We start from the raw sequence: 16,095 nt of genomic DNA, 5'->3' as shown, positions 1-16,095 counted from the left end.
AGAACCAAAGGATGTGACCTTTCTCTAACAGTGGTTTCTCAGCAAATGGAAGGTAGATGGCCCTGTTATTGGAAAGCAAAGCATTTTTAAGGCTAAAAGGAGAACAGAGGAAAAATACCCATACCTCAGCAGCATAGCTGGCACAAAGCTTTTATTCAAGGCTCATGGTTCTGAGTGGGTGAACTCAATTAATTATAAATGGTTCAGCTGTGTAAACAGGAGAAGGACTCTGTGTTGTGAAGACACAGAAGTCTCTTTTCTTCTGTTTAATTAATGCTTACAAGACCTACGAAGATAAGTCTTTGTGCTAAGAAAAAAACTTTGAAGCACACATGTTTTTCAGAACAACTGAACTTTGGGAAATTTTGGTCACTAGGTAATTACATTGCAGGTTAATCTCACCCTGTATTTAATACAGTCAGAAGTATTTAGTGTTAGAGTTAAATATTGTTTGTTGCTGTTCATTTCCTTTTTGCAAAGAAGGAAGAAAGTAATGTGTAAAGGAATAAAATGTTTTCAAGATGGTGAAACCAGGAACTGTCATGCCAAAGATGTCAAGCTCCACTGCACTGTTATCATGCTGTGACTGTCTTCTGCCTTCAGTAGAGTCACAGTGCCAAAATTCAGGTGCAACTGTCCTCATTTTCTCCTCACACTGAGTCGACCTGTTACATGCCTTGCAAATAAGACCAGATAATTCCAATATGTGCATGCCCCACCTTGTGTTGCTTTGTTATACAATTTCCTTGACTTTAATGCCACAGCCTGAACTACTGGCTTTCATTTCGGTATTCTGTATTTTAAAAATTATTCTATTCCAAAACTGTCTGCAGGTAGTTCTGCTCTGAGTTAGAGTCCAGAAAGGGAAGAGTTTGAATTGTCACACTTGCCATTGCGTCCTTCTTGGTACACATAAACCATTACCACCTGTCTAAGAGAGTGTTACAATAGCTCTTCTTATTCTTCTCTGTGAGCTCTTATTTCAGTCAAAAGGAGCATTTTGATGACTTCTTTCACTTGTATTAGTGTGTTTGTACTATGACAGCAATGAAGAGTCTTTGTTGTATGATGCGTAATTCCCTTAGTCACTCAAAATTAGTTCTTTAATTTGATGATTAGAAGTAGCAGCAACGAAGAATAACGTGCTTAGTGTAGTGAGTGACTGAAACCATTTGAACATTAGTAAACTGCTTCTACAAGCACTTTGAATGTTCATTCCACCATCCTCTTAAATTGACAATTTTTTGCTTCATTTTCATGGAAACATTAGGCTAAAATGTATTTAAATAAGCATAGAGACAAGGTATGTATGGATATTGAATTATGATAAGGGTATTAAAATAGAAAAACAGCCCTTATTATGGTGTTGCAGGTAGGGATGCTAAGGTCTTGGATTCTCTTTTACATCATGTGCAAAAGATTTTTTCTGGGTAACATTCACATCTTGTTGCTCAAGGACTTGATTGTCAGACTCTCTTTGCGTACTGCTTGCCACATGCTTGACTGACTGTAATAGCTCCCAATCAGTGAGAACGCTGAGTTTTAATATTGCATGGTCTGGCTGCTAAAAACATAAACTGTTGTTCTAAGGCATTCTTATAGTGACTGAGCAGATCTGAGAAATGTGAATAGATAGAGCTTCTGACTAGCAGAGTTGCAGAGTAATGAGAAAGGAGGTAACAGGTAAGAGGAGCTGGGGGAATGGTGAACACCAGGATGGTTTGTTTTGGCACCGGTCTTCAAAGGTAACTTTGTTGGGGGAAAAAAAGAAAGATTGACTCAAGGGAATGTTCTTTTCTAAGATGAAATTCAGTTATGCTTCTCAGATTGTGACTAAAGACCAGCTCAACAGGTGCCATAGCAGGTGCTACTAATGTAAATTGTGAATCGTCCCTGATTTCCTCCTTTATTGGCCAGGTTTGGATTTGCAAGGTATCCCTTCTCTTGTTGTCCTCTGCCATCACAAAGCAAGCAACGGGTAAAGTTATGGTTTATGCCTTCCTAAATACTAATTGTTGATTATAAAGCTGGTGTAATTTTCAGCTTCTTTCAATCCAAAGGTACAGTCATGTTTTAAGATCAAGGAGAATGAAAACATGTTGCGATGGAGAGGGCTGGTTTTGAGGCACTTGGCTTCTGAAGCTCATTCATTATCTCTTGCTCACGGCTGTGCCTGAAGGCATAATCCAGTCATATGTATTTAATTAAGACTTAAACTACAATTGCCCTGATAGAAGCAAAGAGCTCATGGTTCACAGGCATCTGCTCTACAAGGCAGACATAATACCTGAAAGCCTAAAGGAGATATTGCAATAGGGGCCATTGATAAGAGCTTGCTTTATCTGGGACACCCCAGTGGCTGCACATCCAAGTGAAGAGAGGGGAGAGGTCCCCAGCTCTGCCCATCCCTCCTCTCTTGTGGAGCTGTGCATTACTGTACAGAGTTTATAATTTTGTCATCTCTGAGTCTCCACGATGCCTCTGATGACACTCAGAACGAAACTCAGGGTGTCAGTGTATATTCATTTTCTGTCTGTTTATCTTGTGGTTTAATATATACTGTATAATTAAAAGTGTAAATTAAAAGACAGTTAGACACTAAATTTCCAGTTCAGATTATTTTTCTGAATATCTCAGTGACTCTAATGTAGCTAAGGGGCCACTACTACAGTGAAATAGATGGCTTTCTGCATAGGAGGCAGAAAGGGCTCATTTCCAGTGTACTGAAGGCAGAGATTTTTTGTCTACTATTCAATTTTGATAAAGAACTGTTGAGTCCATTGTAATCAAGATGATGAGCCATTTTAAAAGAAAAGTGTTGTTTAAAAACTTTGTTGTAATTGTTGCATTTCAGAAGTAATTTTAGATCATCTCCCTCAAATAAGATGAACTATGTGTTAGGTGTGTTAGGTGTTAGGTTTTGCCTGCAATGTTGATTTTCATGCAACGTGCATGAGCGCTAAGGACCAGAGAGCAAACTTTAGGCATTTCATTCAGTTGTTATGGACTCAACAATTGCGCAGTTAAAGTACTTTGATGATCGCTAGTTTTTCTCAAATAAATTGCCTGCTTGCTGATGCTTATGATGAAAAAGCCATCCTTCAGCTGATTTACATAAAAACATTGGATGCCTGTAGGCTCTGGAATTTCATTAAAGTCTCAGTCTTAGTTCAGCCCTTGTAATTTGCTGTTTCCAATGACTAAAATGTATCTCTCAAACAGCCTTTACTTCTCCTGATCAAAGACAGGTAAGTTGTTACAACCCTCTCATTCCCAACTGTCATTCATCCAAACTGGTGCCTATCAGTCCTTTCTTTACCACAGTCCATAAAGGCAGAGCAGATAGATATCACTGTTGGGTTAACTGTAAATAAATAGATGAAATTCTTGCCTTTTGTGGGCTGAATCCTGCTGTCTTTATGAATATGAAAGAAATAGTTCTGTTGGTTTAAGTGGGATGAGAGATGACTCAGTGCCAGCAATGATAAGGCTGTGTCCTTGTCTTTTTTCTGCCCCCAGCCCCCTCCCCCACTCCCCATCTGAAGATAATTTTAGGAGGAAATTATTATTTTCAAGATGGTGAACTGTCTGAGCAAACAAAATTTCAGGTTCACTACTCTCATTACATAATAAAATTTAAGACCTGGAGTAATAGTTGCAGAACATGTGCCGACACAAACTGCAGGTTCTCTTCCCAGCTACAAAAGGGCTAAGACAACTTGTTAGTGTAGACATTTAGCATCTTTAACTACTGCATGGGCACTGGCATCCTTCCACTGGCCTTTCCTGTGATGGCTATCTGTGGAAGCTTTAACTTGCTCTACTCTGCCTCACTCGACCTGCCTTGACTCCAGTTGTCAATCTAAATACCAGATTTACTGGGCACTTGATGGTAAAGACCCTTGTCCATGATGAACTGGACCATCATGAAGGATGTTGGATGGCTGCAGATTTTAATGCATTCCAAACCCCTGCCTGTCTGGAGAGAATTTTAGCCAGCAGATTGACCTTAGATCCCATTGCCACCCCCCCTGCAGTTGCTTAATTGGGAGCTTGAATACCAGAGCCCCTGTACATGCATTGTGCTCCCCCCATGAGGCAGCTGGCAGTGCTTCTTTGTTCTAGCAAGACTGAAAGAGTGCTCTGCTCCCTGCTCCCCTCAGATCCTTCTCTAGTCAGCCTTTGAGCACCACAAATCACAGGGCTTTCTTCTTCACCATTTGACCCAGTTTTGTCCTTGCTCCTGTTTCCCACCCTATGCTTGTAATACCCCCAGCCACCTCTGTCTCTTCCTTCAAGGGGGGCAAATTGAGAGTGGATTCATATTTTTCTCTTTCATGCTACTTGGATACTGGGGAGATACCCAGAGATGCAGTCCTCCTGCTTCCAAATGGGGCACAGCCAGGGGAAACTTAGATGTGTATTGCAGAAACAGCCTGTGGTACTGCCAGTTTGGAACACGCTCAGCACAGCTAGGATTTCCTGGGCCTTTAGATAGTAAAATCAAAGATATCTCAAATGAGCATATCAAACTGAATTTTTTAGAGAGGCTTATAAGTTAGATAAATTTTAATGTATTTTTACAGGAACATGAGGAGATATGGAGCAGAAATCATTATATTAAGCACATATTAACTTGGGGGATAAAAAAAAAGGCCTTCAGAAATTTCTCATAGGTAAAAACACCATGGTTTTTCCAATATCCTCAGCTACAAGTTTCTGGCTGAAATTTTCTTCCTGTGCCTTTCTGTAGATACAAGGCGGATGTCCAGCACACAAAATTTTATTCCAAATGTATGTATATTTGAAAATGTAGAAGCATCTAAAAACAGGGTTTATAATGAAAACTGTCAAACAACTTTCTTAATCAGCAATGCTGTTGTACTGCCTGTATGGAGAGATACATAAAAGTGCTGAAATGTATAAGCACACATCCATTCCAGCTGCTAGCATTCTTTAGTAATGAGACTTGCCAATAGTACAGCTTTTGTGAGGGCAGCACATAAGCAGCAGCCTGTTGAAATTACATCTGTATGTTTTCCCTGAACAGGAGTTTATAGAGCCACTTTGTTGTCTCTGTCCTCCAGTAGAAACTCCTAGATGCTTTTATTTTCATAAGGCAAAGGTGGTGTGATTTTGTCTTGGGCTCAGGAGTCACACCTGAAAATCCTCTCAGTGCAGTCATGGGTAAGCAGATGCATGTCACTTCCCATGAACAGCATAGTAATAGAGGTGGGTTGTACAAAGCTAGTCTCAAAATCAGTATAGTATGAAGCTTGCAACACTGGGGCTCAAACAGGTCAAGTTAGGACAGAGGAGATTGGACCACTGAATATGAAGATTTGTGACTACACATTTTTTATTAGTGTAGTAATTTCCCCTACTACTCTTGTCATGGCAGGTAGGTGCTGAATCAAATTATCAAGCAAAGGAAATAAAAGTGGAAGTCAGCAGGGGAGTGTCTGCAGATCAACAAAACAAAGAATCAATGATATAATAAATGATAATAATTAGCTCTCCTGCTATAAAGGAGATAAAGCACAGATAAAACACAGAAGGAACAGTCTCTGCAACAATTTCTGAAGATAAAAGAAATACTAAGATTATCTTACCTGTTCTTCAAATATCATTCACAAATACAAATACTGAAATATATTATTGGTGCAGAATTATGATTATTTGAATGTTCTAACTGTGCATTTCTGTATCTTGACAAGTGTGGATTTTTTGCTTACGTTAAAACTTGATTCGAAATTTTCTGAGTGTTCTACTGCTTGTTTTTGAGCTATTAGAGCTCAATATTTCCTTGCAAATATTTGTGCCTCATATTGCTGTTATGTACTGGTCAGCTTTAATTCTGGCTCCAGATACTTCTTTCTTGCTTGCTGAGAAGTGTTATAGTTATCCTAAAGGTGCGACTATAAAATCTCAAGTCTTGCTTTTTCTCCAAAGAAGTCTGTTGTGTTTGTGCACATTTTAGAGCAGAGCAAGGAAAAAGCCATCAGAAAATTGGAAGAAATTCTGCAACAGAGATTAAAGGAACACATCTGTTTAGACCTTGTTTGTTTGCTAAACTGTTAGTTGCTTAAAAACTGAGGCGCTTTTTGAAAGCTGTAGGTGGTTGTGATACTAAAGAAATACTGTGAGGAGATGCAGTCTACAGCTTAAGGAAATGCATAGTCCATAGGCAGCTGAGTAGCAAACCAGCTTGATGGTTGTAGTGCCACCATTGCCTGTTGGAGACAGCCAATGCTTGGAACAGGCAGTTTTTCTGATAGAGCACCAGAAATAAGAGCCCTTGTTTGCATGGAGCAGCAGCAGGCCTACATGATGGAAATAAACAGTACCATGTATCAACGCTGTAAGTAGAATTAGATCTGCCAGTAATAACTTTACTTTTTATCTTTGTTATGAGTATTAATTCTTCTCATGATGTTGTACCTGACAGGACAGGTACAATATCGTGAGAAAATACCAAAATTTATCTAAAAACTATTGATGCTTACGGAAAGGCTCATGCTGATGCAGGAATGCTAGGTTTCACCTCTTTGTGTTGCACAATTTACCTTCTCTCTACAATTTACCTTCCAGTGATATTCATAAAGAGGAGATGGGCACTGGAGGCAGCAGCAGGTAGAGAAGGGAGGTCAGGCATGAGAGGTGGACATGAGGTGCACATCAGGTTTCACAGGTAGCTGCTGATACAGTTCGACATTGTGCTGCTCCATGCTGCCTGAAGGTCTCAATGGCTCTTTCTTTCTTAAACTTTGACTTACTTACTCTTTCCCTGTCTGCCTTTCCTTGCTTTGTTTCTTTTTCCCTGCTTTCTTTTCTTCTAGTCTCTTTTAGTCTTGTTTACACAGTTCTAGTCTCTCTGCTTTCTCCCCTGTCCCATTCTGTGCAGTGATTTTGTCATAATCTCAATTCTCTCCTCCCCTCCCATCAAAGACATTGCTTAGTCACTTAGTTCTGCATATAAACTGCCTTTAATCTCTCTCTGTTTTGGTTTCCCATTGTAATTCCTTGTTCTGTTTTTTCCATATGCTTCTCCCAGTTTCCCTATTGTATTCAAACAGTTCTACCCCTTCCATTGACTCACAGCCTTCACTTTGACACAAGCTGTCTCCACTTCTAGAGATCATCGTGGCTGCTTTAATTCAGAATGGTACCACAGCGATTTGATTGTAGCACAGCATCATATATTTGTTTATTCCAGTTCTGGCTCCTCTCTAGGGAAAACTTTATGACTCATAACTTAATTGCTTTGCTGTCTGATTTGGTTCACTTGGTTCCCAACCACTTACCAGAGACAGCTACCTTTTCATTACTGGTTTTGACACCTTTCATCTTTTATGCACAGTGTTTGCCCAAAAGAGCAACAACAGCTCTTTTAGTAATAGATTGAATTGATCAAAAATGACTCAGTTTTTAAGACTGGCATTACTTCCCTGAGAGGTTTTTACAGCAGTGAGAAATGCCTACCTAATGCTTAGTCACCTCAGCTATTTAACTGAAACAAAAAGTGTCATGTGAGTAAATCACAAGCTTGTTGAAGTGCCCCAGGTGCATCACATGCTCCTAGCAAACACCAGCTGATGCTTCCTGCCTCCCCCAAAGAATATGGTCTTCCTTGAAATACTCACTAGGGTGTTCTGGGGCTTTTTTAGCTCAACAAGAGAAATTGTGTAGTCTTGGCAGAGCTTTTTTTTTTTATATATTTGAAAGAATAAAACCACCTTTAAGTGAAAACAGCCTCTGAGATCAGGTTGACCTTAGTAAGCAAGGAACAAAGAATTAATTACAAGATCAAGTGAACTTTTGAGAAGACAGAGCAATTTTGATAACTCTGAAGGAGTAGGAGTGGAAGTATTTTAAAGGGAAAGGGTATCAAATAAACCAACAGGTCAAGTAACACTGACAGAAAAGTGGCTGGATGATGGGAACTAGGAGACCTCTTGGAGACTTTCAACATTCAATACCTCCAGTTGCAATTCATCAGCAGACCCTGCTGGATTTTATCTCCTCTCACTTCAGTTTCATAAGGAATTGAGTGTTTTCAGGGGCTGGGTGGTTGCACAGCCAGTGTAAACTATTGCCTAGGTTATGTTCAGGTGGTAAAGTAATGTTCCAGTTAATTTGCAAACTGATTTGGTAACTGAGATAACTCAGGGCTCTGATAGTGCAATAATTTTTGTGAAATTGACTTTTTTTTTTCTTGTGAGAAGGATGAAGCCCCATGGCAGAGTTTCTCTGGCAAAAGTCAAACTTCTCATGTCTTTCCTCTGAATAGGGAGTGGTCTTTGTGGTGTCGAGGGATGAAGTACATCTCAGTTCCCCTCCCCGCCTCATAACCTGTGTGGCCCACACAGATGCTTGGTACAAGGAGGAAAACAGAATCACCCCTCCTCTTGCCTAGTTCTGATTGCCTTGCCTTGCTGTGCCTTGAGGGCCTTCCTTTGGGGAAGCTGTATTTTTTATGCATCTGTGATAGTTACAGTGGTGAATCTGAGCATACAACTGGGGATTTTCATATTTATACCAATGCAGCAGAGAGCTGTAACACAGTCAGTGTATGACAGTGTCATGGTACAGCCCCAGCCAGCAGCAAAGTCTCACACAGCCGCTTGTTCACTCCCCCACCAGTGGGGTCAGGAAGAGAATTGAAAGGGTAAAAGTCAGAAAACTCATGGACGGAGATAAAGACAGTTTAGTAGGGAAAGCAAAAGCCATTCACACAAACAAAGCAAAACAAGGAATTCTATCACCACTTCCCATGGGCAAGCAGGTGTTCAGCTATCTCCAGGAGAGCAGGGCTCCATCACATATAATGGCTGCTTGGGAAGACAAACATCATCACCCCAAACATTCCCCCTTTCATCCTTCTTCCTCCCACTTTATATACTGAGTGTGATGTCATGTGGTCTGAAATATCCCTTTGGTCTGTTTGGGTCACCTGTCCCAGATGTGTCTCTTCCCTCTTTTCTATGCACACCCAGTCTAATCCTCAGTATGACAGTACAAAAAGCAGAAAAGTCTTTGGCTCTGTGTGAGCCCTGCTCAGCAACAGCAAAAACATCTTTATATTATCAACCCCTGTGTTCAGCAGAAATCCAAAACATAGCCCCATACCAGCAAATTACTCCAGCCCAAAGTGGCACAAATGGAGATACCAAGCCTGGTGTAAAGGGAGTACAATGCTGTTTTGTTCTTTATCCATGTGAATTGCTGGGTAGTTTGGTAGTTGCCATGGGCATGACTATTTCCAAGCATCTTTAGGCATCTCATCTCTTGGAAGATTTACAAGATTCACTGACATTTTTCTAATTGAAAGAAGAATTTAACCTCATTACTTTCTGACTTCAACATCATAACTACATTTCTGGGTCCAGTGATCTCTAAATAATTAGACATGAAAATTACAATGGTACACATCTATTTTTGACTGGGGATTAACTAGACAACACCTGCTCCTGACCTGTGCACTCTGACATGTAGCTAGGGCAGCAGGACAGAGTTAAATGGCCTCCTTTATTTCAGAACAAGGTAATCTACAAGGCTACAATCCAAACTGTCTTTGTAATTACATATTATTTACAAATGCCAGCTGGATGATATTCAGGTTAATTTATATCACTGCCTTACCAATACTTCCAGTGTTTTCTGTTCATCTGCGGAGGCAGTGGTACCAAGTCCACAGGTTTCTGCACCTGTTTTGGAAATGTCTCAGAGGTGATTCAGGAATGCAAGAGCAATCTTCATATGGATTAAAATGTTAGGACTCTGTTGCAGTGAAAAACATGACATCAGCAATGTTGTATGTAAAGAATGGTTCAAGGCCAAAAAATGGCCAACTAGCATCCTAATGGCATTTTTACACCTAAAGAAATTGTATAAAATTTTGCAAGCTTTATACTTGCTCAAGTTTCATCTCTCCATTGAAAATAGACATTTGCATAATATTTTCAATCTGAAAGCAGTATGAACAAAAAGGGGAGAGAGGAATCTAGAAAAAAGAAAATGTTGCTCCCCTGATGCTTCTAGAGCAATTTCTCAATCCATGAAGGCCTCCATACGATATTTTCTCTCAGATCTGTTCTCTGAATGAAATCTTTGACGTTCATTAATCACCACCTCTACCACTGCTTGATAAATGGCTCCCGCTGTGCCACTGTTTTGGATTGAGTGAGACACTTGCATCTCTCTTGAGTTGCTTTCTTGTGGTTTCCACCTGTATGTAGGCAGTTTGGTTGCAAATACGTGAAACTGAGAGGATCCTGCAGTAACCACATGTTTTTTTCCAAATACTTATTCAGTCATCTTAGTTATCCTTTGTCCTTGAAGGTGGTACAAATATCCAGATTAACTGCATGTGGACATATTCTCTCTTTCTGTTCTCTTTAATACTTTTAGTTTAATTAAATGGATTCTTTTAAAATTTTCCTGATACACATGCTACCTAATTTCCTACTTGTCAACCTATGACAAGATTTCCTGCTGTAGGGTCTGAACATTGTCATACCTGAAGTTATATTTTATTAACAACAAAAGTTAATTTTTTTTTTTTTAAAAGGCTTCTCTTTATTCTAGTTCTCAATGTTCCATGAAAACTGTAGCTAAAAATCTCCTGGGGAGAAGAAAATTAAGATTTGAATAATTGGTGAGAACTGCATGTTTTAGCTATTGTGATATCCTCAGCTTTTGCTGTCCTCTCAGCGAGTAAATGAGTTAGCTGCTGAGCTGTTAAAAGTCCTGTAGAGAAAATTACAATGTAAAAATACAATTTGGACTTGCAGTTTTTCTGTCCCACAGGCTCTTCCAGCTTTTTTTGCTGCCAAAAGGAAACAACTGCTGCTCCCAGGTGCAACAGCAGGGTCGCTGGCTCAGCTGTACTGACACCTCAAGTAAATCTCTTAAAGTTGCAGAATTTCATTTGGGGGTAGAGTTATGAATCCAGCCCCAGAGTGGGCCCCACAGCCCTTGTGGAGGTGCTGAAGGACTCTGTATTCTGTTCCAATTCTTGTGGAATGCTGTGAAGTAAATAAGACACGTGTACACATTGTGGATATAGTGGGAGAGGCTGTATTTTCACTGTATGAGCGAAATGTCCTCTTCACCTGGTCCTCTGGTGAAGAACGGGCTGTGGGGATGGAAAACATGGTTTTCACAGATGAAGTGTGCTGGCACTGTGCTCCCCATCAATGGACATTCAAATGCTGTGCATTCCTGCAGCACCGCTCAGGTTAGAGGACTGGGAAGCCCCCTGAAAGTGAGCAGTGCTCAGAGAACTTGGGAACATCACCTCTTTGCTTTTCATTTCCCAAGTGACATCTGAAAGTTGGGAAGGCCTTACACTTCTAAAATTATTTTGTCTTTCAAAAAATATCAGGATTTCTCTTTCCACCTATGTTCCTGTGTAGGTGCCAGGGTGAGCATTTCAGGCCTGTGGTTTTGAGGGTGTCCACCACTTTTCATGTCCCAGGTTTTACTTCCACCTGGACTGCTACATGTTTGTTTCTTGGATCTACAAACAACAGATCACAGCACCATAATCTGTGGTTGCAGTCTCAGCTCTTAATATTTTTTGTCACAGCTGCAGTGATTTCAGTAATTTTGTTACTGGTAGTAAAACTGCAATATAATTTGTATGTTAAAACACATAAATGGGATTTTTTTATTGTTTTCACACATGGACTGTAACTGTAGTTACAGTGAGCATTTTTGTGGCTCTACCAGCAAAGGCTGGTGTTTTCTCTGAGCTACAGCAGCAGCTGCAAAGCAAGGTCTTTAGGAAAGTCTTGGAACAGATGAACATTTCCGTGTCATTATCCAATTAAAACTAGAAGATGTGAAAGCTGCTTTTATTTAAACAGGCATTTTTCAGATCCCACAAACATACCTGTTACACATGTAACACTGCATAATTGCTGGGTTCCATCTGTACCAAGGCACATACCAGGCTAGTTCACATCTAGTTTACTGTGGAAGAAAATTCTTGCATGCCAACAGGCAGGCCAGGATGAACTCCAGCAAGTCACCAGTTCCAGGCATGTGGGCAAATAGCAGCACTTTGCATCTGTTTGTAGTCACGGACCAACACGGAAGGTGGCTGGAACTGTCGTTCCTTCTTGTAGCAGACAACTAAGTGGAGTTGTGAGGGGCTGATTAACAAGAAGCTGTTTTCACTTCTGTGCCTCAATACAGTTTTTGAGATGAGTTTCCCTCAATATTATTTATTTGAATGCCAATGTGGCAAAAAGCAGCACTATGAGCGTCAAAACTCATGACCTTTCCTGTGTTCCTCACCTAATTTAGATCTTTAGAAGTCAGTGGAAATACACTAAGGTAAGGTGTCTGTTATTCCTGAAAATGCTTTAGTGTAGTAACTGTCAGAGCAGTTTGTCTGTGGAGATCTACGTCCTTGCCCTGACCAAGGCCAGAACAAATTGGCACAGTAAAACCTGTCAATGAGCAGCAATGCAATCTTGTCCTAAGGAAGTTCCTAAATTTCTCTCCACATTAGTGCTTGGTATGTCTGAACAGGGAAGATTTATATGTCCCTACTTTTTTTCTTCCTAAAGGATGCTGAACATGTGCTCTATGGTTTGTCTGTGGTAACTTCTGCTCAGAAGAGGTTTGGATTTTAACTGTTTTAAATCCATGAACCAAACTCTAAATTTCATGCTGACAAAGGGGAAGATCAGCGGCAGGAGGTATCCTGTTGTGCAATCCAGCCAGAATGAACCATTTGCAATTTAGCTACTTGCCAGCCCTGTGCCTATGAGCTATAGCTGGTCATGCAGATTACCCCTGGCAGGTTTTCTAATCCTAAATATCCCTTTTGTATTTTTTTTCAGCTGAAACAAAGATCTGCTTCAAGTACTACCATGGCGTGAGTGGGGCCCTACGAGCCACGACTCCAAGTGTAACAGTGAAAAACAACGCAGCTCCTGTAAGTTATGTTTATTTTTATTTCCATGTATGTTCTATTGTCACTGTGCTATGCCTTCCTTTCCCTGCATGCTTTATATATCTTTATATCAAAACTGAACATATTTGCTCTTCATTGTATTGTGGTACAGTGAGTAATCTTTCCATGAAGATGTGGGTTTGTATGCCAAGAGAATGTAGATTCAGCTCTGAATCTGTCACTGATAACCTCTGTGATTTGGGGCAAGTCCCACATCCTGGCTGTATCCTGTTCTGTAAAGTTCTCTTGTCTCTGCTGGGTGCTGTGAGATTTGGGTGATACCCCTAGAGGATTTCAGATCCTTGGACAGTAAATACAGTAAGTGTCGAGAAAGGGAAAAGATTTTCCTCTTTTAAAGTGATTTTTTCAAAATGAGCATCTTTACAGCAGTGCCTCTGAGTTCCAGGAACAAGCAGACTGTGACATGGCCCCATCAGTGGTAAGAAGTAGGCACTTGGGACCTGATCTATCAAAGGACCGAACATCATTTTTGACAGATTGAGGCTTCACTGAGAGCAATTTTGATTTGCTAGAGCCTAGCAAAGCTCTGTGGCTTAGATATCTCTGAAAAGCTATATATCTAGTCTGGTATTGGGAGATTTTATCACCCTGAGAGTGAAACATCTTTTAGAAGCCCACAAAGAGACTTGATGACCTCCAAATCTTGTCTGGCTTTGCTGACAGTGTTTCACTGCATGCCAGGCTTGGCAGAGACCTGCATGAGCTGAGAAGTTGTATTCCAACCAACATAAGAAAAAGACTAGTACAGATATTGTTTAGTTTGGAAGATGAATTCAGGAAAGAACTGTCTTACCTGTGGGTGTATGTCAGTTTCAGTGGACATCACTTAATTTTTTAACCTTTTTTTAGTGTTGTTTGTTTTTGTTGCTCTTGTTGTTGTTGTTTTTTGGTGTGGGTTTTTTGTTTTTTTTTCCAGTCCAAACTTAATATTTCTAGAAAGGCTGAAAAGTCTCCCATGCTGTGTGTTGCTGTATGTGATTCCACCAGAGCCAGAAAGGATTCATTTTTTCACCCTTGAGCCATTAAAAGACTTTTGATTGTTTCTCCTTGCCTTCTTTTGATACACAATATAGCAGCAAACTAGATGCTGGGTAGGGGCTGCTGTACATCCTACATTTTTAGGCCTAAAAGACATTCTTGTCTCGTTGCACCTTTCTGATGTGCTCATGGTGAAGCCATTCATCAGTTTTAGAGCCTGGAGAGTTTCCTTTAGCTGTCTTCAGAAGAACATTAGGATGTGGCCTTGGATATATTCATTGTGAGGGATGCTGAAAAGTTCTTTTTAGCCTGTAGTGAGTCACATCTTTTTGCCCCAGGACTTGTTTCTGATTTCCCAGTTGTTGTAATATAGTGGGATAATATCTGCCATTGATTTAGTACCTGTCTTCTCTGAAAGGTAAGCCAGCCAACCCAGGCAATAAATACCATTATGCTGAGAGATTAGAATTTGTTTTTGCATTATTCTCATCCATGTCTTAGACCTGAGTTGGAGCCAACTGCACAAATTTTTCAGCTCTAGTATGGAAGGATTACTCTTTAGTTATTAAGTATCAGCAGTATGTATGAAAGTAGTGGAAGAATGTCTGAGACCTGTGCCTTTGTAATATGCAAATAGGTAATCTCTCCAAGTTCTTTAGCTGAGACCTTTACATACGTATTTATAGGGAAATAAAACAGCCATTCACTTTCAGCCAAGGCAGGACTTGTGTTTAAAGGAAAATCTTCTTCATGCACTACTCATGGTCTTTATAGAAATCAGATGAGGGCTCCCTATTATGACCTTTAGTTGAGTTTACTGTACACCACTAAAAACCAAAATGTGATTAAAAGTGGTATCAGAAAATGGTTTTCTGTCTGAGGACACAACCAGTGTCCTTGGAAATAGCATTCTTTTTCTGTAATCTTCTAGTTTTTCCTGCCTTTCTAGGTTTCAAAATAGTGTGTGTGGGTTTTTGCAGACCAGAACGGCCAACTAGCAATGCTGTAGGTGAAGAATCTTTTTGTCTCTTGTTTTCTTCTTCCTGATTTTTTTGCATGACTTATTTGATGCATTGTAAGGCAAATACTAAGTGAAAACAGGAAAAGCAATGAAATGGCAGCAAAGGTTATGGAGTATGAACTTGGACAGAGCCTTCTGTATGAGTGCAAAGAGGGAAAAGTGCTATAGATTTTAAAACTCCTTCAGAGTTTGGAAGAAAATACTGGGGTGACTCTTGCCTGTGTGAAGGCTTTCAGCTAAGTGTGATCCTCCAAATTCCATTCCCAAATGACACCATCAGATGGCTTTCTCCATTTGCCTCTCTGCAGTACATGTCCAATCTTCATTACTGAAGTATTTGTATGTTTCATAGCATCCTGTACCATTGGCAAATGATGTTACTCCCACTGCAAAGGTGGGGAAGGGATAACAAGGGATAACAAGGGATCTGCTTAGCCCTTCTCTTTCCTTGGTTCTTGTGGGCCTCTGCACTAGCTGCTGCTGGGAGTTGGATATTACCATGCAAAGTGCAGGCATTATCTCTAGAACTGCAAACACTCACCTTTGACTGTGATTTCACTATTTTATGCAATTTGTTAAGGGCTGTGACACTCTAGCACCATGCCTGTAGCTCATGTCAGAGGTCCCGGACACTTCTTACCCTAGTGAGACTTTACACAGGGGGCCCTTCTTGATGGAGGGGAATGTATCAAATTCCTCAGTTCTCATTGCTCCAGGGGTTTAGAGCACTGCCCCAGGGTGTTGGGCATGGCATTTCTTACAGTACCAACAAAAGCTGTGGTCTTCCAACTGCCGTGGCCTCGGTGCAGAGAGGGCCTCTACTTCTCAGAGGAAGCTTTCTTCAGATCCTGGGGCAGCTTCCTGCACATCCCATCTGAAAGAAGCTATCCTCTGGTCTGTGCTTAGAAATTGACCCTCTATTGCAGCCAGTAGGAGTTTAAGCAGTGTCTGATGGACCTAAGTGTGTTAGAAAAAATAGTTTTACAGGGAAATCTCATTAGGGATCTTATTGTGGGTGTCAAGGCTGAAGTATTTTGAAACCAAAGAGAGTTTTGCCATTGTAGTGATAGTGTCATAAATTCACTGACTCTTAGGCTGTCAGTAGAGG

General features: G+C 40.5%; 1 protein-coding gene across 8 annotated transcripts in view; it reads left to right on the top strand.

Moving 5' to 3' along the window:
• Positions 1 to 16,095, top strand: part of HECW1 (HECT, C2 and WW domain containing E3 ubiquitin protein ligase 1) — a 251,651-nt gene that overhangs the window by 117,302 nt on the left and 118,254 nt on the right. For all 8 annotated transcript variants that reach the window (XM_071429780.1, XM_071429779.1, XM_071429774.1 and 5 more), the window contains one exon: positions 12,855 to 12,949. In XM_071429780.1, coding sequence (XP_071285881.1) covers positions 12,855 to 12,949 — 95 coding nt within the window. The remainder of the gene's footprint in view (positions 1 to 12,854; positions 12,950 to 16,095) is intronic.

This window comes from Agelaius tricolor, unplaced genomic scaffold (assembly GCF_023055355.1).
Source record: "Agelaius tricolor isolate 1412-34295 unplaced genomic scaffold, bAgeTri1.0.p SCAF_6, whole genome shotgun sequence".
Classification (NCBI taxonomy): Eukaryota; Metazoa; Chordata; class Aves; order Passeriformes; family Icteridae; genus Agelaius; species Agelaius tricolor.
This window is presented reverse-complemented; position numbering and strand designations above follow the sequence as displayed.